At 42.7% G+C, this 20,272-nt stretch overlaps 2 protein-coding genes across 2 annotated transcripts in view; both read right to left on the reverse strand.

Moving 5' to 3' along the window:
- LOC147333997 (uncharacterized) overlaps positions 1-20,272 on the reverse strand; it is a 118,148-nt gene that overhangs the window by 49,221 nt on the left and 48,655 nt on the right. The window lies entirely within an intron of this gene.
- On the reverse strand, positions 1,734-7,211 carry LOC147334000 (uncharacterized). Its single transcript, XM_086286563.1, has 2 exons — positions 4,821-7,211; positions 1,734-4,376 (listed from the first exon to the last, which is right to left on the reverse strand). The coding sequence occupies exons 1-2, from the start codon at positions 4,836-4,838 to the stop codon at positions 3,210-3,212; spliced, it is 1,185 nt and encodes a 394-aa protein (XP_086142689.1). The 5' UTR covers positions 4,839-7,211; the 3' UTR covers positions 1,734-3,209.

A 20,272-nucleotide genomic window follows, 5' to 3' on the forward strand; every position in this document is an offset into this window, starting at 1 on the left:
TGTGCCACGTGCATATCTTTGGAAATAATGAATTAGGTGGCAAAATCTGAGAATTAAAATCAGTTAATTAACTAAAAAGATAGAAAACAAGTAGAAAACCAAATTGAAAGGAAATATGTGTCGGTGTGTCTCCTCCTGTGATAAAGCTCCATATGTACCACTGAAAACAGTTAAATTAGTTTGAATCAGAAATCAGGGCTCAAACTACTTGTTCTGAGACCATTTCTTCATTTTTCACACCAAACTGTTTGTAGCTGTCGCATTGAAATGTAATTATTATGTAATTGCAATGTTCAACATTTGGTGTTTAATCTGGATTCATGTTGTGTTGTCGCCACCTACTGGTGGGCCTGAGTGTGACGCTTTGGGGTGATGCTCAATTAAGCGCACATGTCACCAGAGACTGAAGGCTCGAGCCAGAAAGAGAATGCTGGCTTGTGTAAAAGGTGGAAATATTGAAGATATGGACTACAATTGCTCATGGATGTTCAGTAGAAAGGCGCAAACAGTGTGTTGGTGCGTTTACTTTGTGTGCATGTTTTATTTGAGTTGTAATTTTTGTTCTCCTGATGTAATATCCGTGTTTGTCATTGATCATTTCACTATAGTTTTTCACGGTGTTTGCTGGTGAAAAGAAGATTAAAATACTGGCTGAACATCAGTTGGAGCATGGCCCTTCATTCTACTTCGAACATGAAAAACCTTCAGGAGCAGTTACACTGTTTAATAAGACAAACGTTACAGAGTTCATCAAATATAACTAACGCTTTAACATGATCAGGATTTCATAATACAAACTCCAACAGGAAAACAGCTGCAGAACATGTGGATCAAAATGAATTCATTAAAAAACAACATGTGGACTTCAAGGATACAGTAAATACACTAAAGTGAAAGGAGGAGCCAAAAATGTGAAGGAATTTGAATTAAGTAAAAGTAGTCACCTGTGATCTTTAAAATGGTCCTGATGTGTGCTGCTGTTTTTAACTTTCAACATTTCTTTGCTGCCACTGTGAATATGAATGTGGTCTTTGCCTAATTAAATAAATGTTACACTGACTCACTGCTTCATGTTCTGGTACAAACTGGCATTATATGAAAGTACAGCCCAAAACCAGTTTATCTTGAGTTTCTTTTTTCTGGACATAAAGTCACAGCAGGTGTTGTTTCAAAGCTGGTGGACAGATTTAGTTCATTTTGGAGGTTTTAAGAGCAACTGCTGTGAAAATATTTGTAGTTTTGGGAGAAAATGATTTAAGAGAAGATTTTACAACAGCAAAAGATTAAATATGAATGAAGGATTGAAATTTAACTTAGGTAACACATAAAATGAATACAACTACTAAACACTACTGTGTCCTAAGGAAACAAAGACTAAAATGTAACAGGGATAACATTTTAGAGAATTAAAATCCCTCAAAGGAAAAATAATAAACTTGATATGCATATCTATACATGCAGCTTCCTAAATGTAACATTCAGGATTATTCACTGCAGGTCCAGAAATCAGAGCTCCCTCATCAGATCCAAGTGTGGCATCAGCTGACACTCTTTACAGGAGATTCCATCTGAACTCTGTGGAGCCTGATCTCAAGGTTTTTAAGTCCAACTCTGAAACCAGAAGAGGATCTTTCTCTCTCTTCAGATTCATTGTGATCCAGTGTTAAGAAATATACTCTAAAACACTTCTTCAGTAAAGACTCAGAGAAGAGAAACACACAGAACTTCTTGCTAGCAAGGGCAGCTTCCAGCACTGAGGCTCGCACTGAAAAACTGCCCTGGTCTTTATTTATACTTCAGGGAGCGTTTGTTCCTTACATTGGAATGTGGAGGTGTGTGTGTGTGTGTGTGTGTGTGTGTGTGGGGTCAGAGTGTGGCCCCATAAACGACTTCCCTTAACCTGCTGGTCTGGAAAATCCAACAGTTCATCTATATGTAAAAAAGCATTTAAACTGACATAGCTAAGTTAATCCTACCGTAAAACAATAAGACAAGGTACGACCTCTCCCATGCTCCTAGGATGTGGGGGTGAACACCCTAGAATGTTACAGAACTCCTAGGATGAGACATTCTTTCAATATGCCACCAACTATATACTTCTACACACAAATGATTACATGCAGCATTCTACCATATGCAAACTTATATCATTGAAAGACTATACTGACTACTAAGCACAATATTCCTATTAACATCCAGTGATTTCAGTCCTGCATGATCAGACTGATGTTTGCACAGAGCAGATAATGAAGTGAAGGTTTTTGCACATTGGTAACAGTGAAACAGTTTATTTACAGCGTGGGATCGTTTGTGTTCGGAGTATGAACTGACATTCCTGAAACTCTTGTCACACTTGTCACAGCTGAAGTTCACTTCCATGTGTGTACGTTCATCTTTGTTACCTGATTGTGACCAGCTTTTGTCACAGTGTCTGCACTTGTATGGTGTCTCTCCTGTGTGGATTCCCTTATGCTTTTTCATTGAGCTCACGTCCAGTGGTAAAGGATGACCCACACTGGTCACAGATGTGCTTTTTGACCCCACTGTGGAAGAGGTCATGTATTTTAATGTACTTGGTGTGTGGAAGCCTCTCCCACATTCTTTGCAGTAGTTCATTTTGTCTCCAGTGTGGCTACGTTGATGTGGTTTTTGGTCCCGTTGATGATTGGAAGTTTTTCCACAAAGATCACAGAGAAACTCTTTCCCACCACCACAGTGACGACAGGGTTGAGAAATGGATCCATGTGCGTCGCTCCACTTCTAAACAAAGACATTGTAAGTCAGGGAATTCCTTCAACGTTTTTATCCTGAACGTCGCCTGAAATAAAAAGCATCTCTGCCAATGTCCAATTACATTTTACTGTTTACATTACAACACTCAGCTTACTGAAAGAAAATGAGTCTTCATTTTTCCAAAGAGTTCATTCAGTATAACTCCATAAATTTACTGATCAGACTTGTTCCAAACAATCAGGTTAAAATTACAAGATAAAAAACTACACTCAACAAAAATATAAATGCAACACCTTTGTTTCTGCTCCGATTTGACATGGGATGGACATAAAGACCTAAAAGTCACTCAGATACACAATATTACCATCTTCATCGTTGTTACTATGACCTGATTGTGACCAGCTTTTGTCACAGTGTCTGCACTTGTATGGTGTCTCTCCTGTGTGGATTCCCTTATGACTGCTCTCTGGGGGGGTTTAAGTGTTAAATCCACTGTGAATGATTTGGTGTCTTTTTAAGTTTCCAGCCTTGGTAAAAGCCTTTCCACACAACTCACAGCTGTAAGGTTTAACTCCAATGTGGATGACTTGGTGTGTTCTTAAGGTTTGTGCCAGGGTAAAAGACTTTCCACACAAGTCACAGCTATAAGGTTTAAATCCACTGTGGATGATTTGGTGTCTTTTTAAGTCTCCAGCCTGGGTAAAAGACTTTCCACACAAGTCACAGCTATAAGGTTTAAATCCACTGTGGATGATTTGGTGTCTTTTTAAGTCTCCAGCCTGGGTAAAAGACTTTCCACACAAGTCACAACTGTACGCTTTAACTCCACTGTGGATGAGTTGGTGAGTTTTTAAGCCCCCAGCCTGGGTAAAAGACTTTCCACACAACTCACAGCTGTAAGGTTTAACTCCACTGTGGATGACTTGGTGAGTTTTTAAGCCCCCAGCCTGGGTAAAAGACTTTCCACAAAACTCACAGCTGTAAGGTTTAAATCCACTGTGGATGAGTTGGTGTGTTTCTAAGTGTCCAGCCAAGGTAAAAGACTTTCCACACAACTCACAGCTGTAAGGTTTAACTCCACTGTGGATGATTTGGTGTCTTTTTAAGTCTCCAGCCTGTGTAAAAGACTTTCCACACAAGTCACAACTGTACGCTTTAACTCCACTGTGGATGAGTTGGTGAGTTTTTAAGCCCCCAGCCTGGGTAAAAGACTTTCCACACAACTCACAGCTGTAAGGTTTAACTCCACTGTGGATGAGTTGGTGAGTTTTTAAGCCCCCAGCCTGGGTAAAAGACTTTCCACAAAACTCACAGCTGTAAGGTTTAAATCCACTGTGGATGAGTTGGTGTGTTTTTAAGTGTCCAGCCAAGGTAAAAGACTTTCCACAAAACTCACAGCTGTAAGGTTTAACTCCACTGTGAGTGAGTTGGTGTGTTTTTAAGGTTTGAGCCAGTGTAAAAGACTTTCCACACAAGTCACAACTGTACGCTTTAACTCCACTGTGGATGATTTGGTGTTGTTTTAAGTGTCCAGCCAGGGTAAATTCCTTCCCACACTCATCACAGCTGTAAGTTTCCTCTCCCTTTCTTCTGTGAGGTTTGTCAGCCTCCTGAGAGCCCTGACTTCTCGCTCCATGTTGGTCCTGCAGTGACAGAGATACAAACACAGGCAGTGAGTGAAATGCAGTCGTGGAACAAACTGAAATTGGTGGAATCAGACATGTCAAAAAAACACATTGTTGGTGTGTTACCACCACCTTCTGGTGATAGTATCACATTACAATGATGTCCTACAATGAGAGTTGTACAAAATGACAATATTGAAGAAATATTGATCATCAAAGAATCTATATAACTTCAGAAAATTTTTTCAGTTCAACTGATGATATTGTGGTTTCAATGTGTGTAGAGAAAATAAGATCTTTGTATTTTTTTGCAACTTCTGTGGTTTTTGGTTGTGAATGTAGATTCTGTATATATGGAGGAGCCCAGGATGGAAAAGATAAAGCTGCTGTTAACAGGTTTTTAAAAACCGACCAGCTGTACACACAGTTTCAATAACAGTGTAACTATGATGTTCTTCTCACCTTTTGTGTTGAAGACATTGTTTCCTCTGTAGTGGCTGAGCTGAGTCCAAATGGCTGAAATTGTTCCTCTGCTGCACCACCAGACTCTTCTCCTCCTGTTACTCAGCTGGGACACAAAAAGTATATATATGTGTATTTTATCCCTGACAAAAAGAAGCAGATCAAATAAACATGACTAAACTCCTCAGTGACAACAATACCTTTGAAGCTTCAAGGTGAAACCCCAGAAGCAACTACAAAAAGAAAGTCATCAGTTGCCTACAAGAACTTGAAAGGGAAAAACCCCTGACCCCCCTGCAGATCACCACCTTTACCCAGGGGATGCTACACCCTGTATATATGGACTTCCATAGATCCACAAAGACGGAGTCCCGATCAGTCTCAATGGTAGCAGTATAAACTCAGCCACCTACAACATTTCAAGCACCTCATTACCATCCTAGCGCCCCTAGGATGGTAATGGTTGAAATGTAATGAGGTTTTTAAAAAACATTTCGAAACTCACTTTGTTAATGTGGAATTCTAAAATTATTTTACAAATGGAGAATTTATTTATTTATCAAAATTTATCAAAATTATTATTTTGATTTACTCATGAAAGTGGCCACTTTCATGAGTAAATCATATAAGTTTTTACTATTTCTTTTCCATATGGGTTGTATCTGCTTGACGCATGAGGGGGCATCATAAATAATACCGTGATGCTATAAAAACAACTGCTTGTGTATTATTGGGCGGAGATTGACGCTGAGTGTGTGACAGTGTTCATCCCCCCACACGTGTGTTTATTAAAATCATCGTTTGTCCCAACCCTCCTGGACAAGTGTTGTGATTTTGAATCCCTCCTGTATTCCTCCTCAATATTTGAACGCTTAACAGTGTCCACGTCACACAGCTCCATGGATTTTGGATTATCTTCTCTGCTCAAGGGGAGGAGGTGGAGAAAGAATCTATTCGGGTCCAGCTATGTCGGATTATTGCTGCCAACCTGTTTTTTGTGGAGCGCTTATCGGAGCAGCACAAAGACTTTTTTTGGCTACAACTGGAGGAGTTTCCCATTCACTGCCAAAGCAGCAAGTCCCTCAGCATGCAGACCGAATCACTCCAGCCCCTGTGTGACGCAGCTCTCCCTACACCAGATACAGGAATTAAAGTTGGCGTGTTGAGCCTCCCGCCTGTCTCCAGGTCCATGTCGATGCAGCAGCAGACAAGTGCTGCATTTTCCTGGACACAACCAGTGGCTGCTTCTAGCACCACATTCACCTCAGCCATGGCAGCGCCAGCTTCCACAACCGTGGCTTCCAGGAGGAGGCGGTGTCCACGTCATCACCGCGGCTTACAGCAGCATGAGGTGGGTGACTGTGTTCCGTGTGTTTTTTCTAAGGAGGAAGCTAAAATCAACACAGATTTGCTAGTTCATTGGCCCGGTTATGAAGAGACTGTTCATGTTCATGAAAGGACTAAGACTGACAAGTTACTGCCCAAGTCTTCCACAGAACATCTTATCGCTTTGCACAATTATCTAGCATCTCTGTGTATTGATCATGCCACGACCCATGCTTCTAAGAAGTCAGGCTTCGAGACTGTTTTCACTGGAGATGCTAGCCGTGAGGCTCAGCAAAGCCCCTGTGGGACTGAGACCCAGGCCAGCTTGGATCCAGAGGCTGATTTGGAGGACTAACTTTGCTCCGGACCTCCCGAAGAGCCTGTTTCTGCTTCCATGGGGGTCACTGAGCAGTTTGTGTAGACTCTTCTAGTGTCTGCTGGGGGTTCAGGCGAACCACCCCAGCACTCCACAGCTCCCGCTCCGCCATCAGTTCCTGCTGAGTGCTCTGGAGAGCCCGCCCTGCCGTCTGTGGTTGCTATGCCGTCACCTGCCATGCCTCAGCCAGAGGTTTTCGCACCTGCTCGCCCTGCCACGCCAGCTGGATGTTCAGCCGAGCCCATCCAGCATCCTGCCATTGTAGCAGATGTGAAATGGTCGACTGCGTTGTGACAACAGACACGGACTGGCTGGAAACAGGGTTTATTCCTATAAAACAGAGTGCAGCAGCAAAATCAGTGTCACACAGCGGCAGCAGGCTTCTCCTCACCCAGTGTGGAGTCCGTACAGCTCTGCTTGCATCATATAAAAGAAAATACAACTTATCAAAATAATAATTTTCACAACCGCCACTTCAAAATCAAATATTACAGTGGGGTAAAACAGAGACAATTATGGAATCACTAACAATAACGTATAACATTCAAATTCCCATTAAAATAGGTCAATTGCATAATACATATTCAAACAACTTTTTAACTCTTCCCAACATGGCTGAAGATACTGCTCAGAGCACAGCCTCGGGACATGAGCTCATTATACACATAAAACAAAAACTACACATTTACACATACCTATAAAACAGAGTGCAGCAGCAAAATCAGTGTCACACAGCGGCAGCAGGCTTCTCCTCACCCTGTTTAACACAAGTCAGTTCCACACAAACGGATGATACAACAGATAAAGCGCAGTTCCAAATATCATTTTTCTCACTCAAAGCGATTGAAAACACTTTGAGAGCTTTTAACCCTAGGAGCCAATACTTAACAAAGACAAATACACCGAATTTTTATGGATAATTTAGTACAGGGAGAAGAGCTACAGAAAGCGTGCCTCACCAGTGTGGAGTCCGTACAGCTCTGGCTAGGAAACCCCACACCCGCAATGTGGCCGCAGGTGGCGTTACACTGATTAATGTCCCACTTCAACAATAACACACGGAACCTTAGTTCCACAAAAATAAAGTTCACACAATAAAAAAGTATAACCTATGTACAATACAGTTTTGAGAATGTTCACAATTCGTACATTATATCTCAGCTACACCATGACAGCTAGAGGTTCAGCTGAGCCCGTCCAGCATCCCGCAGCTTCCACGTCTGGTTCTGTCTTGTTACTGATCAAAAAATCGTAAAGTGAGCTTCTCCACATTACAGTGGGCACTGGAGAACATCATCTATGTGGGACACGATTAGATAGTAAGTCCTAAGTCCCTTGTCTAAAAGGATTCAGCAAGGTAATCCATTCTAAATTCTTCTTGATGCATGCTCAATCATTCAGGTAAGTAAATCTCGAAAAGTTGATTCTGTTCATCTGGACGTAGCGTTTTCAGTGGGAGAAACGTTTCGTCACTCATCCAAGTGACTTCTTCAGTCTCAGCTGACTGCAGGTTTCCCCAATCTTATAAACAGTAACTAGAACCACTGAAGGAACAATGGGCTGGTAGGTCAGTTCCTTCATCATAATTATGTAAATTCTCATGACCACTGATCAATGGCCATGAGTACCATTCACAGAGAGTTGGAGAATGGCTGCAATCACAGCATTGTAAGATGGCAAAAGATGTCCCCTTAGTCCCCCTCCGCGATTCAGGGATGGTCTTTCCCTTCTCATGTAGATGGCCTCATTGACGCCACGCTCAAACTGGCGTTCCTCCCTGTCCAGGATGTGTACATCCTCATCAGTGAAAGAGTGTCCACTGGCCTGTAGGTGTTGTGGAGGCAGATTTTTCTTCTCATGTATTAATCACATATTTAATCATATCACATTAGTTATAGAAATATCACTCTCACTTTACTATAGTAAGAGCACTGAGCTCAGCAGTACAGCCGGGATCCAGGTTTTGATTGCATGATTTTTTTTTCCTCTTTCAGAAATATGGAACAGAAAACATGGAGTATGAAGTGTGTAGAAACTGAGGAATGCAGTAAAGAGAAGTGTGTTTGTGTGTGTCTGTAAGAAGTGATGGAAAGAGATGTGTTAAAATGTGGATAGAAGAATAAGAGAGGGAAAGTGTTATTGAGCAGTGATGAAAATGATATTATAAGTGTCTCAGTCTGTTATTACAGGTGACTACGGAACTGGATCAATGTCCACCACGGCACAGCAGCCAGAACAAAATATATATTAACAATGCTTGGTGCATGAACTCCACTACTACTGAGAGTCACTGCTCACCTAATGCAGAGTTTTTAATGGTCAAATGCAGACCTTATTATCTCCCCAGAGAACTCACTTCGATCATACTCACTGCCGTGTATATCCCCCCCGACGCTAATGCTAGGTTGGCCATGAAAGAACTTTCTGCAGCCATTAACAAACACCAGAATAAACACCCCAAGGCTGCTTTTATTGTTGCTGGCGACTTCAACCACACCAACTTAAAGACAGTCCTCCCCAGATTCCACCAACATGTCTCCTGCCACACCAGAGGAGACAAGACTTTAGACCATGTGTATTCCAACCTGGCTGGAGCCTACAAAGCCACACCCCTCCCCCACATTGGACAATCGGACCATCTCTCCTTGTTCCTCACACCTAGGTATTCACCACTCATCCAACGTGTGAAACCTGCTGTGAGGACAATTAAAGTGTGGCCAGAGGGGACAGAGGCAGTGCTCCAGGACAGATTTAAAAACACAGACTGGAATATGTTCACCCACACAGACCTGGACCAGTACGCCTCATCTGTACTGGATTACATCTCCGAAACCACAGTGTCACCACCCAGAAACGGATCACCATGTACCCCAACCAGAAGCCTTGGATGAACCGGGATGTTCGTCTCCTCCTGAAGGCCCGCAACCCCGCCTTTAGGTCAGGAGATGCACACGCCTACAGCACAGCCAGGGCTAATCTAAAGAAGGGCATCAAAAAAGCCAAACACCATTACAAAAAGAAGGTAGAAGAACACTTCTCCAACTCCAACCCCCGACGCATGTGGCAAGGACTCCAGACGATTACAGACTACAGGACCACCAAACCCTCCCCCGCATCCTCTGATGTCTCCTTTCTCAACGAATTCAACAACTTTTATGCTCGTTTTGAGCGAGGGAACCCCACAACCACAACCAAAGCAGACATGACGCCAGACCACCAACCTCTGACTCTCTCCCCCACCGATGTAGGAGCGGTGCTGAGCAGGATCAATGTCCACAAGGCTGCAGGTCCTGATGACATCCCCGGGCGTGTTCTCAGAGCGTGTTCTGGGGAGCTTGCAGGAGTGCTCACACACATATTCAATCTGTCCTTGGCCCACGCTGTGGTACCGGCCTGCTTCAAATCCACCTCCATCGTCCTGATACCCAAAAACTCCAACCCATCTTCCCTCAATGACTAGTAGCACTCACCCCCATCATCACTAAGTGCTTAGAGCAGCTGGTCCTAGCACACTTCAAATTCTGTCTCCCCCACACCCTGGACCACCACCAATTCGCATACCGCCAGAACAGGAGCACAGAGGATGCAGTCTCCATCGCACTGCACTCTGTCCTCTCACACCTGGACAACAACAACACCTACGCCAGAATGCTGTTTATAGACTTCAGTTCAGCATTCAATACAATCCACCCCTCACAACTCATCAGGAAACTGACAGATCTGGGCATCAGTTCCCTCATCTGCAAATGGTTACTGGACTTCCTGACCAACCGCCCCCAACATGTCCGGCTGGATAACCACTGCTCATCTACCATCACAATGACCACAAGGCTTTGTGATGAGCCCTTTCTCACCTGGACGACCAACTGCTCCAAGCTGGTCAAGAAGGCTCACCAGCGCCTCTTCTTCTTGAGGACTCTGAGGAAGAACCACCTGTCCTCAGTAGGGATGGGTATCGAAAACCGGTTCTTGTTGAGAACCGGTTCCCACTGTTTCAATTCCTTGGAATCGTTTGCCATTTTTGCAAACGATTCCCTTATCGATTCCAGTCGCCCCGAATGACGTCACCACGTTGCGGAGCGTCATTTACCTGGCAGGAAACACGGCGCCTAAGCGGCTCAAACGCTCAAAAGTTTGATTATACTTTATGAGAACCGATGACAACAGGGCAACTTGCAAAGTAGATATTTCATTTAAGGGAGGAAACACTATGAATATGCAAAAGCATTTGCTCACAAAACACGCGATGACACGCGTTTTTAATTCCGCTCCGGACTCGTGACTCTCAACCCAGCAGCAGCGCTAACGTTTGCACGTCCTCTCCCGTTAATGTGGCAGGTAAATAATCAACTAACAGTGCATATTATGTTAGCGCAATCTGCCTTATTACAAGACCTGCCATTACTGTACATGTAGGTGACCATGATGAGAGAGACAGACAGAGTCTGGCTGGCGCTCGCTGGCAGTTCTCGCTGCAGTCTGCCGGTAGCGTCTCCTTTCAGGCCAGGATAGACGAATGTCACCGAGCAGTGACTAAGTTTGTGGTCAAAGGCTTGAACCCATTTGCCACAGCAGATGCCCCGATTTTAGGTAAGTGAATGTGTTTAATTGTAGGCAGGGACATTACTGGATATTCTTGTGTAATTGCCACAGAACAATTTATGTTATACTTTGTTATTGCTACAGAAGAATATTTATTTTATTATTTTACATTTACAATTTTTTTCCTTGGGGACCCTGTGACACCCCATTGAAGAGCCGTAGGCTGGATCTCTTAAGATCTCACTGTTGGGTTTGTAAGGCCATGTTACTCCTAAATTTCTATCTTGTTCAAAGAGAAGATATAAAACAAAGTTCTAAGTGTTCTCCTTTTTAAAAAAAAAAAAAAAGAATCGATAAGAGAATCGATAAAGAATCGAATCGTTAAACAGAATCGAAAATGGAATCGGAATCGTTAAAATCTTATCAATACCCATCCCTAGTCCTCAGACATCCTGGTGAACTTCTATCGTTGCACCATCGAGAGCATCCTGACCAACTGTATAACAGTCTGGTACGGGAACTGCTCTGCCTCGGACCGGAAGGCGTTGCAGAGGGTCGTGAAAACTGCCCAGCGCACCGCCGGAGCACCACTTCCTGCCATAAAAGACATCTACAGGAAGCGGTGTCTGAAAAGGGCTGGGAAAATCATCAAAGACCCCAGTCACCCATCACATGGACTCTTCACCCTCCTGCCCTCTGGGAGGCGCCACAGGAGCCTCCGGACTAAGACCACCAGATACCGGAACAGCTTCTTCCCCACAGCTGTCAGACCCCTGAACTCTGCCTCCTGACATCTGACCCACGTTAAACTCATGGACTGAACATACACACCCCCACAATGGACAACTGTACCCTCAAACACACAATAATAACATGGACTGAACCACCACTCACAACCACTAGCACTTTATATAGCCTCTGTAGAAACTATCTACACCCTCACTTATCTTAACTGCACTACTGTATAGCTCTGTGTAAATAATCATTCTGTACATTCAATAATCTTTAATCCTACAACTGTTTACAACTTGCACAGTTCCCATTTCTGTATAGCTGTATATCTCAGATTTCTGTAAAGTTATTTATTTCATATTCTGTATAGTTTTTCATATTTATATCCTGTTCATAGCCTGTACATAGCTTGTACTCACTACAGCCTGTACATACTTAGTTATAGAATATTCACAACATACTTCATAATGTGTACATTATAACATACCACAATAGACCCATTTCTGTAATATACTTACATATCTATACTATTGCTAATATATATTGTAATATACCTATATCACTAAAGCACTTCTGGATGGATGCAAACTGCATTTCGTTGCCCTGTACCTGTGCATGTGCAATGACAATAAAGTTGAATTCTATTCTATTCTATTCTAAAATGATAGATTAACATAATTGGAACCACACCGAGCCTGTGTTTTGGTTGAATATTATTCAGCTTCATCCCCATGTATATCTTACACTAAAGAACAAGCTTCGAGGACAATCAATGTATCCCAGAAGACAAATGCAGTTCGAGAGCAAAGGTGTCGGTTTCAAGAGTCAACAAGGTGAACAGACAGCAGCACTGCCCTAAATCTTAAACCTTAAAGTGTTCAGCAGCACGTACAAATGTCATCGTAGACGGGAGCGTACGCTCCCAATCACAAGCCGAGAGGTTCACCAAATTCAAATCAAATTCAAATTTTATTTGTCACATACACAGTCATACACGGTACGATATGCAGTGAAATGCTTAGACAACTGCTCGTAACCTAAAGAAAAAAAGACTATGAAGACTTTTCCAGCTTTGTGTGTCTGTTAAAATGCTTTTTACAAATCCTGCTGGAATATGTCTGGTTACATCTGCAGTCAAAGTAAGATGGAAATAATTGAACAAGCGAGCAAACCATCAACTTCTCCCAGCATGCTGAGCTAATGATTAGTTGGTGTTTTTTTCCAAACACCCTCTCAACCTTCTCTCAACGTGATCACAATAAACTGTGAACAGACACCGAGGAGAGCAGCCGAAGACTTCATTCAGGAGCTGTTGAAGTACGCCGACTTCGGGGGCGCTACCTAGCCGACAATGGAGTTAGGCATGTTGAACTGGGCTCACGCCTGTCTAGCTTATATTTTAACAATTCCAAGCCCCTTTTAAAGGATAATTTAAACGAACTATCACTCCCCCTAACACCTGTGACCGACGGGGAAAAACGGACCAGTGGTTACAACCGGAAGGGCATCTAAACCCGAGGGGCCGGCATACTTATACTTAAGCAAGTGGGAGCTCGTCGCCTAGCTTGTCGCCTAGCTCGCAGTCAGGAAACGCAATGGAGTATGAAGGTCTGAAATCGGACATCCTCTCCTCTCTGAAAGATGATATCTCCACGATTATCAGGTGAGTACTGACAAGTCCGCTTGCAGAGGATTTCAACTACCTCAAGTACAAACTAAGAGAAGTTAAGACGGAGATTGCTAACAACACAGCAGCAGTCCGCTCAGAAATTAACAATGTCAAGTCCGCTACTAGCCACCTGAAAGAGGGTTTATCATTATGGTCGGACAAGGTTGTCAGCCTCCAAGAGACGGCTGCAGGATTACAGACTGAGCTTGCTTGCTTAAAAGAAAAGAATGGAGATATGGAGTCAAGAATGCGGAGGTGCAATATTCATATTGTGGGTGTTGCGGAGGATGCCAGTTCCAGCTCGACCAGCTCAGTTTCTACTCTATTGAAAGATGTTCTGCAACTGGATGAAGAAATCCTGGTGGACTGCTCACATAGAGACCTTGCTCCCAGAAGATCTAACGGGAAACCTCAAGTTATCATCACCAAACTCCATTACCAAGACTGCGTCAATGTGCTACGGCAGGCCCGGGAGCGGGGTCAGTTGCAACACAAGGGGAACCCTGTGGCCATCTTTCCTGATTACACCGCGAGCATTGCCATAGCTTGCTCTGCTTTTAAGGACGTGAGGAACCTGCTTCGAGGGCGTCAAGATGTCCGCTACAGAATGTTTCCAGAGAGACTGCGTATATCTTTTAGGGGCGAGAGTAAGGAGTTTCTGGATCCAGAGAAGGCAATGGTGTACGTGAAAAACGTCATCTTACCAAGTGAAACTGCCGGGTGAAGTTCCCCTCCTGACTGACTTGTTTCTAGCCAGTCGCAGATGATGGGCTTCGCAAGACACATGGTTTGGTGGACAGTAGAGCTGGGCGATATAAGATTTTTTTCATATCACGATATGTTTTTTTCATTCCAGGCGATAACGATATATATCACGATATAAGCCAAATAACTATATTTGTAAGATTTAAATGTGCCGTTGCTCACAAGTAAAATGTGAAATAATCAGCAGCTTGTTTTTATTTAAATATTTATTTCCCATAATAAGTTCATCCATTAAGCAGATGAGAATGGATGGATGAAGTTCAACAGGGTAGATGTACTTAAGGAACATGAGACTTTTTCAGATAAATAAAGGCAAATATTGCAAACTACACAAAAGGCAGCCGCTAAAGCGTTTAAGTTTCAAAATAGAACAAACGAAACAGACTACTAAATTGTCAATTCCACTTAGAAACAAAATATTAATTCTAAAAATAAGTCTTAGTTTGTTTTACAGAAGAACAGACAAAACTGACTAACTTTTGTCAATATCAAATAAACTGAGAACTAAAAGGAAATTATCAATCTCTCCTTGTTGTATAGCTGAGCTTTTCAAACAGTTTTAACAGTTACTTTAGTCTGACAAAAGCTGAATGACGAATTAGCGCTTCCAGTCAGAGACTGAGGCTATGTCCACACGTACACGGGTATTTTTGAAAACGGAAATTTTCCGTTTTCGTTTTAAAAAAATAATCCCGTCCACACATAAAGGCAGAAATGAAGGAAAACACTGCTATGAACTTGCCAAAGCAGCAGGTGGAGCTAGATTCCTAATCGTGCAGAAATGTTGGCCAATCAGAAGTCTAGAAGCCTCGGAGGGAAAAAGTAAACAAAGCTGGGGCATAGAAGCAGAACCGAGTCGTATGTGTGGAGGGACAGTAACTGTGTGTATATGTAAGCATTTAAACACTGCAGAGAGTAGAATTAACAGTAACAGTATTGTAGAAATTCATTTCACCGAAACAATAACGTGGCGCACAGTGTGACGCATGCACCAGTTTATTGTATTTCCAGACTTGCTTTCGGCACAATTTACAGTGCACGCTACTCTGTTTTTTGTCAGACTTGAAATAGCCGAAATACCTTCACACTACGGAACTTCTATGGCTCTTCCGTTCGACAATCTCTCCGGCATTGGAACCATCATCTGTTTTCTCTTCGGTAACCTTCGGACACGCTCCGTTGATTTTTCTAGTCGGCACACTCATTTCCTCCATTACGGTCGCTGGCTGCTTCCCAAACAAATACACAATGTGCAGCTTGGCACTTGTGCTGTAGGTAACAAGTCACACGACGTGACGCTGTGGCTGTGATTGGTTCGGCTCTGCGCTACTTAATTTGGATTGGCTGACCTTTTTTTTTTTTTTTTTTTTTTTAAAGACAAGAGCGGCGAGGTCTATCGCGATAGTTTAATTTCTCTATCGAGTAAAAGTTATATCGCGATAGATATCGTTATCGTTCTATCACCCAGCTCTAGTGGACAGTGTAATTACTTCGTTAATACCACATCATGTTAAGGCTGGATAAATGACGTTTGCACTACTTAAGGTGTTTATTAAGGTGCTATGTTATTTCATTCGGAGTGATAGCCAGGCGGCTGCCAGTTTTGTTTCTTGTCTTTTGTTTTTTTCTTGGTCCTAGTGTTTCCCCAATGCCAGCATTCCAATGTGTGGTCTTGTTCAGATGGGGATTCAGGGTCACCGGGTTCTACATGGTGACAGGGTTTGGGATACTGCCAGAATTTTTTCTATTTTCTTTCTTTCTTCTTTTTTTCTCCTTTCGGAGTCTGGGGGTGCATATTCATGCATAATGTTGTTCTCTGATTAGATAACTCTATGGCTGCTGTCAACAAACACGCGAAGCGTACTGGTTATTCAGCCAACTTTGTAAGCTGGGATGTTAAGTCTATGAATCACCCTGTTAAGCGCAAAAAGGTGCTTATACACCTCAAAAATCTCAACGCTGACATATCTTTTCTGCAGGAGAATCACCTTTGTATAGCAGACCAACATAGACTGAAGAATAGTTGGGTTGGCCAAACATTCCATTCCAACTTTAACTCTGAAGAGGATTGGATATCCTTATTGGTAAAAGCATCCCTTTTGCTGTATCAAGCATTTTATTTGATCCCATGGGCCGTTATATTATTGTTGCTGGCCAACTTTATGGACTCAGACTAATTTTAGCCAGCATTTATGCTCCGAACTGGGATGATGAAAACTTCTTTGTCAATTTACTCTCAAAAATTACAGATACAGTGGGGCAAAAAAGTATTTAGTCAGCCACCAATTGTGCAAGTTCCCCCACCTAAAATGATGACAGAGGTCAGTAATTTGCACCAGAGGTACACTTCAACTGTGAGAGACAGAATGTGAAAAAAAAAAAAAAAATCCATGAATTCACATGGTAGGATTTGTAAAGAATTTATTTGTAAATCAGGGTGGAAAATAAGTATTTGGTCAATAACAAAAATACAACTCAATACTTTGTAACATAACCTTTGTTGGCAATAACAGAGGTCAAACGTTTACTATAGGTCTTTACCAGGTTTGCACACACAGTAGCTGGTATTTTGGCCTATTCCTCCATGCAGATCTTCTCGAGAGCAGTGACGCTTTGGGGCTGTCGCCGAGCAACACGGACTTTCAACTCCCGCCACAGATTTTCTATGGGGTTGAGGTCTGGAGACTGGCTAGGCCACTCCAGGGCTTTCAAATGCTTCTTACGGAGCCACTCCTTTGTTGCCCGGGCGGTGTGTTTTGGATCATTGTCATGTTGGAAGACCCAGCCTCGTTTCATCTTCAAAGTTCTCACTGATGGATGGAGGTTTTGGCTCAAAATCTCACGATACATGGCCCCATTCATTCTGTCCTTAACACGGATCAGTCATCCTGTCCCCTTGGCAGAAAAACAGCCCCATAGCATGATGTTTCCACCCCCATGCTTCACAGTAGGTATGGTGTTCTTGGGATGCAACTCAGTATTCTTCGTCCTCCAAACACGACGAGTTGAGTTTATACCAAAAAGTTCTACTTTGGTTTCATCTGACCACATGACATTCTCCCAATCCTCTGCTGTATCATCCATGTGCTCTCTGGCAAACTTCAGACGGGCCTGGACATGCACTGGCTTCAGCAGCGGAACACGTCTGGCACTGCGGGATTTGATTCCCTGCCGTTGTAGTGTGTTACTGATGGTGACCTTTGTTACTTTGGTCCCAGCTCTCTGCAGGTCATTCACCAGGTCCCCCCGTGTGATTCTGTGATCTTTGCTCACCGTTCTCATGATCATTTTGACCCCACGGGATGAGATCTTGCGTGGAGCCCCAGATCGTGGGACATTATCAGTGGTCTTGTATGTCTTCCATTTTCTGATGATTGCTCCCACAGTTGATTTTTTCACACCAAGCTGCTTGCCTATTGTAGATTCACTCTTCCCAGTCTGGTGCAGGTCTACAATACTTTTCCTGGTGTCCTTCGAAAGCTCTTTGGTCTTGGCCATGGCGGAGTTGGAGTCTGACTGTTTGAGGCTGTGGACAGGTGTCTTTTATACAGATGATGAGTTCAAACAGGTGCCATTCCTACAGGTAACGAGTGGGGGACAGAAAAGCGTCTTACAGAAGACGTTACAGGTCTGTGAGAGCCAGAGATTTTCCATGTTTGAGGTGACCAAATACTTATTTTCCACCCTGATTTAGGAATAAATTCTTTACAAATCCTACCATGTGAATTCATGGATTTTTTTTCACATTCTGTCTCTCACAGTTGAAGTGTACCTCTGGTGCAAATTACTGACCTCTGTCATCATTTTAGGTGGGGGAACTTGCACAATCGGTGGCTGACTAAATACTTTTTTGCCCCACTGTATGATAACACACAATCTCATCTTAGCTGTGCTTTCTAGCCTAGACCAATGATCTAATAAGGATACTCCTAAATCAAAACCCACAGAAATTATTACATGCTTTTTCCAATCCCACGGCGTTGTTGCCTTTTGGCGTTTTCATAACCTTTCATCAAGGGCATACAGCTACTACTCTCCTGTCCACAAAACATTCTCTCGGATAGATTTTTTTCTTTTATTGATAAACGTGCTCTTCCACTGGTTGAAACTTGCAATTATCAATCTATTGTTATTTCAGACCATGCTCCCCTAGTGATGAGAATGCACATCCCTGGTGCCAATCGCATATACTGCCCCTGGAGTTTTAATCCTCTTTTACTCTCTAATGAAGCATTCATGAATTTTAGAAAATCTGAGATTAGAGACTTTCTTGAACCAAACCAGACCCCTGGGATGTCTTTTTCAGTCATATGGGAGTCACTGAAAGCCTATCTTCGGGGTCAAATTATCTCATTTTCAGCAGCAAGAAAAGAAGCTGACACTGAGCACTTGAAACAGCTATTATATGATATTTTGCGGTTAGATATAAACTACAGTCACTCACCATCGGAAAGCACCCTTAAAGAACGTCAGACCCTCAAAATGAAATTTGATCTTTTTTCAACAAAGCAAGTGGAGCAACCTATCCTAAAGTCTAGACGTACTTTCTATGAGGAGGGAATTGGCAGTGTCTTAGCACATCAAATATGTCAAAAGTCATCCAAACAGTTCATCTCTGAAATAGCTGATGAACAGGGCCTAAAGCATACAGACCACGCAGAAATCAACTCCTGCTTCCAACAATTTTACTCTTATTTATATACCGCAGAATCACGCCAAGATGAGTCTGCTATGGACAGTTTCCTTAGTTACCTCAGTATAACCACAGTTGACCCAAAACTGGTTACTGAACTCGAAAGGGACCTCTCTATCCAGGAGGTCATGATGGCGATTGGTGGAATGCAAAGTGGCAAGTCTCCTGGACCAGATGGATTTTTAAAGACATTTTCTAACGAACTTGCACCACTTCTGCTGTCAGTCTTTTTGGAGTCCTATTCATCTGGCACTCTCCCTCCAACTATGAGAGAAGGGTTTTTTTCCACTCATTCTTAAAAAGAACAAAGACCCTCTCCAATGTAGCTCATACTGGCCGATTTCACTGCTAAACACCAATGCAAAAATTCTTGCAAAGATTTTTTCACAGCGCTTAGAGGTCGTGTTACTAACAATCATCTCCACAGACCAAACCGGCTTTATCAAGGGCAGACACTCTTTCTTCAACATTAGACGCATCTTAAGCATAATTCATGACCTTCCCTCAAAGGATTACACCTGAAGCCCTACTGTCACTTGATGCTGAGAAGGCCATTCCACCGGGTGGAGTGGGACTACCTTTTATATAGTTTGAGCAAATTTGCCGTCCCGGGCTGCTCTGTCACTAATTATCGTTACTGTACTTTCATTACAAGTGTTATACTGTAAAAGCAACAGGCTGCACTCTGATTCAGCTCCTGCGCAGAGCTGATTATTAAATATGTGCATTCAGTCTCCACATGTGTAAAGACAGTAACACCAACTTTATTTTATTTTTTTAAGCTTGTACCTCAGTAACTCCTCATTAATCTGTAACTATGGATTAAACTGTAGAACTGAAAAAATGTAAGAGAAGAACTTCAGATCCTGAGCGTGTGAGGAGAGAAGGATCAGCTTTATTTCAGATTTAAGAGATAGACTTTATAATTCAGTTTGCGATGGTTCTGTTCTCTTTGCGATTACAGGAGCTGCCCTCAGGTTCAGACCTCAGCACCAGTCAATGACAGCAGACAGATCATCCAACATGTTCACATGTTAACTGCAAAATTAACTGATGAAAACAGTACAAAGGTTAAAGTACCACATGTGCTGTCAGTGAAAGCTGCAGCTGTTTTATTGATGAAGTCAAAGACAAAAAGTCAAAAGGATTAATCACCCATGTAACTGTGTCACTATATATCAGCATTAACATAGCCCTGTTTGGTGTTTCAAAGAGCTGCTGATCTGTAAATGTCCGGAGACTCTGGAGAGTATCCGAGTATTTATGACGTTACACAAACCAAAAGTCTCCATCACAGTGTTCATGAAGATGAGGAGTGCTGAAGATTTCCCAGTGAGGGAGCTGCTGGT

Source organism: Aulonocara sp. 'chitande type north' Nkhata Bay, linkage group LG3 (genome assembly GCF_057382095.1).
Source record: "Aulonocara sp. 'chitande type north' Nkhata Bay isolate Kocher_YH1m ecotype deep benthic linkage group LG3, A_spYH_male_GT1.1, whole genome shotgun sequence".
Classification (NCBI taxonomy): Eukaryota; Metazoa; Chordata; class Actinopteri; order Cichliformes; family Cichlidae; genus Aulonocara; species Aulonocara sp. 'chitande type north' Nkhata Bay.